At 54.1% G+C, this 3,091-nt stretch overlaps 1 protein-coding gene across 1 annotated transcript; it reads left to right on the top strand.

Annotated features, from left to right (window-relative positions):
* The first annotated feature begins 666 nt into the window (after positions 1-666).
* Positions 667-1,634, top strand: Hrct1 (histidine rich carboxyl terminus 1). Its single transcript, XM_048420417.2, has one exon. It carries the CDS (start codon positions 838-840, stop codon positions 1,189-1,191), a length of 354 nt encoding a protein of 117 aa, XP_048276374.1. The 5' UTR covers positions 667-837; the 3' UTR covers positions 1,192-1,634.
* Positions 1,635-3,091: the final 1,457 nt, after the last annotated feature.

Genomic DNA, 3,091 nt, shown 5'->3' with positions numbered 1-3,091 from the left:
ATGCATTAGAGATCCCAGTCAGCTTGCAGATGACAGGGATGCTTTGGGAGAATATGAGCCTCATTTGTGATGACTGGCGATTGCGAGTTTCAGAGTCAGTAATGAGACTGTTGAAGACACACATTTCGATCACTGTCTGAGTCCCCAGCCAGGTAGGAACGGCCTGAGCTCTGGGGCAGGGAGAATGAGAGAACAAGGAGACTGACAGCCATTGAGAGTGTTGATCTGGAGCCCAGAGGCTGGCCTGTGTGACGTCGAGTGACTGTCTTCTGCTTCCTATTGACCTGACACTGACACCAGCCCTCTGGCTTCCTAGACCCAGCAGGAGAAGCAAGGGCCTCCTTGGACGGTGGACTGTGGTTGGCCCTTATCAGGCTCCAGTCATCCCTGACTGAGGTTCATAAGCCTTGGGGTGACTCTCTGGACAGCCTCTGACCCTTCACCACGGAGGACACTGCAGGCTGCCATCACAGAGCCTGGGAGTTGTGTGGGTCCAAACCCTACACCTTTAATCTCTGTAGAAGGCCAGAGGAGGCCCTCCCTCTGCCTGGAGGCAAGAATAGACAGATCTTGACCTCTTATCCCTAAAGTCAGGGCCCTTCCCTCAAGCAAGTCAGTCCCACAGCTCCTCAGCCTCCACCCACTCTTCCTGCCCAGCCTCCCCTCAAACAGCCTTCTGGCCTTGCTCTGGGTTGAGAAGCTAGTCCAAACAGGCCTCTCCCACATTCCCTGGCTGCTCTCCAGCTTGTAGGAGCCGAGAGAACCTTAACTTCAGGGACTGTGAGGGCCGAGCAGGGGCTGCTAAAGGGAGCCACCGAGTGAAGCGGGGAACTTCAGATGTTAGGCTTCCAGATGTTAGGCCTTCTGGGGAACACAAGCCTCGTGAGCTGGATCGCAGGCATTGTGCTGGCTCTCCTAATGTTGGTCATGCTGTCGGCCGTCTGTCTTTTCCACAGATCACGGGAGCATGACGTGGAGAGAAACCGAGTCCGGCAAACCCGGCCTCGACTCTTCCACGGCCGGCGCCTGGGTCTCCTGGGAGTCTCTCACCATCACCATCACCGTGGCCATGTGTCTGGGGTGACCAGTGCAGGCTTTCATCACCACCACCAGCATCTCCATCGCCAGCATCACCGTTCGCCCCATCGTCTCCACCACCATCACCACCATGCTCGCGGAGTCCGCCACTGAGGCCAATGGATGGTACCTACCTGGCCCTGCCCTCCACCCAGCACCGAAATGAGTGGACCCTGATGTCTCTGTAGAAAAGGATGTGTCTTTGGGGCCTATGAGGGGGACTGAGTTTGGCTTGGGTTTCATTTGTATATGAGCCCTTCTTCCACTGTGCAGCAGAGACCTGAGAACCACTTGGGTAACTATACACTGTAAGGCTTGGGTTTGGAGCAGGGCTGGCTGGACACCCTACCTTGTGACTACAATCCCTGGTGACACCGGAAGTAACAAGGGTGTCTGGTAGAACCAGTGCCCCAGTGGATACGAAGTGCTCGTCTGAGTGGGAAGACCCTGTGATGACCTTCAAGGGGCAGAATGTGTGGGACAGCCTGGCCCATACATTGTTCATCCAAACGTTCATTGTTGCTTGGCTATAACAATAAAAGCCACCAGAAATGGTTCTTGTGATGTGAAATGGGTCTTAGTTGTAGCACAGGGGGAGGAGGCAGCCGCTAGGGCCGCGTCACAGATCCCTGGGAACTCTTCTGGGATGAGCAGCTGGGCCTGGGATCTGCCTGTAGAACGGGGAGAAGTAGGTGGTCCCTGCCTAGGGTACAAGGAAACATTCAGTGTGGACATCCAGGGCTTTGGAGAAAGGACAGCTGAGATCACACAGACTAGTCTCCTGAGCAATCAGTGCATCTCCCAGCCTGGTCCAGGGCAGGCGCCACCCCCTAACTGCACTGGTTCAGTGTTTCTTTGGGAACTGGGTAGAGATTCTGCTCCTGACCTTGAGTCTCCAGCCAGCCTGTTAGCACATTCACAGCCTGTTAGCGGATTCACAGTAGCATCTGATAGGACCAGAGGGAGGGAACAGAGTTATTTAAATCACTTGGAGTGCTGGGTGGCCTTAAGAGGTGTTTGCTGGCCTGGACCTCAGTTTCCCCTTTCTTAAAATGGCATGGATAGTGGAGACTTCTACCAAAGTCAACAGGCATGCAAGGTTGAGCCCACGAAGGGGAAGGAGATCTTGTCCCAAGCTAAGCCTGGGAATGAAGGAGAAGCAGGCCAAGGCTCATGGGGGAGGGAGCTGGCGAGACAGTCAGTGACTCACTGGAATAGAATGTCCCTTTTCCTTCCCTTTCCCAGTGGACTCTCTTTGAGGACTAGAGGAGGAGTTACCAGGAGGTAAATGACAATGACGGCCACACTAGATTTCTGGGATGGAAATGTAGATGAGAAGTCTGATGGATTGACTGTCATCTATCAGCTCCACGCGTAGCCCAGCCCAGCCCCGGCTCCTGCTCCTCTCTATTCACAGTCTCCTGCCTTCTGCCTGCCTGCGGACCTGCCCACTTCCATAGCTTCACAGGACCATGACATTAAGTCAAGATGGAAAGAGGGAAAGGTTCAGGTAGAAGGTTACAGGACTGGACAAGTGTCCTGTATTCCTGATGAAGGCCAGGCCGTTCTCCCAGGCAGACTCAAAGAACAGGCAAAAGAGAAGCAAAATAAACCATGAGGCTCGCAATGACCTCCGGGGCTCATCTCCCAGCCCCGCCAGGTGATGCTGAGGGTTCAGATACCTCTGATGTGTGTGTCTCCTGTTTACATCTCTCTAATTCTGGTGGTCCCAATTAAGACGAATGTTGTCAAGTGCTTGACTCCGTGTACCCACGAGGAGGATAAGCCCAGATTGTTGTAGCATCTCAGAAAAGGGGCTGGGCTAGAACAGGACTGTGCATTGTTTCCTCTCCTTCTCTGTAGTAAGCGGTTTGCCTACACTGTTACTAAAGTTCTCTTGGACCCGGGAGAAACTGGAAAAGTTCCTGACTGTATGACCTTGGGCCCAGCTGTCTCTCTTCTGGGCGGTGTTAGGGGCCTGATCAGGCACATGGTGATCTGGTGGTCGCTCTGA

This window comes from Myodes glareolus, chromosome 16 (genome assembly GCF_982192425.1).
Source record: "Myodes glareolus chromosome 16, mMyoGla1.1, whole genome shotgun sequence".
NCBI lineage: Eukaryota > Metazoa > Chordata > Mammalia > Rodentia > Cricetidae > Myodes > Myodes glareolus.
This window is presented reverse-complemented; position numbering and strand designations above follow the sequence as displayed.

What these genes read in the sequence shown, in the direction of transcription:
- Hrct1 (XM_048420417.2), top strand. Translation starts at nt 838, where the DNA reads ATGTTAGGCTTCCAGATGTTAGGCCTTCTGGGGAACACAAGCCTCGTG.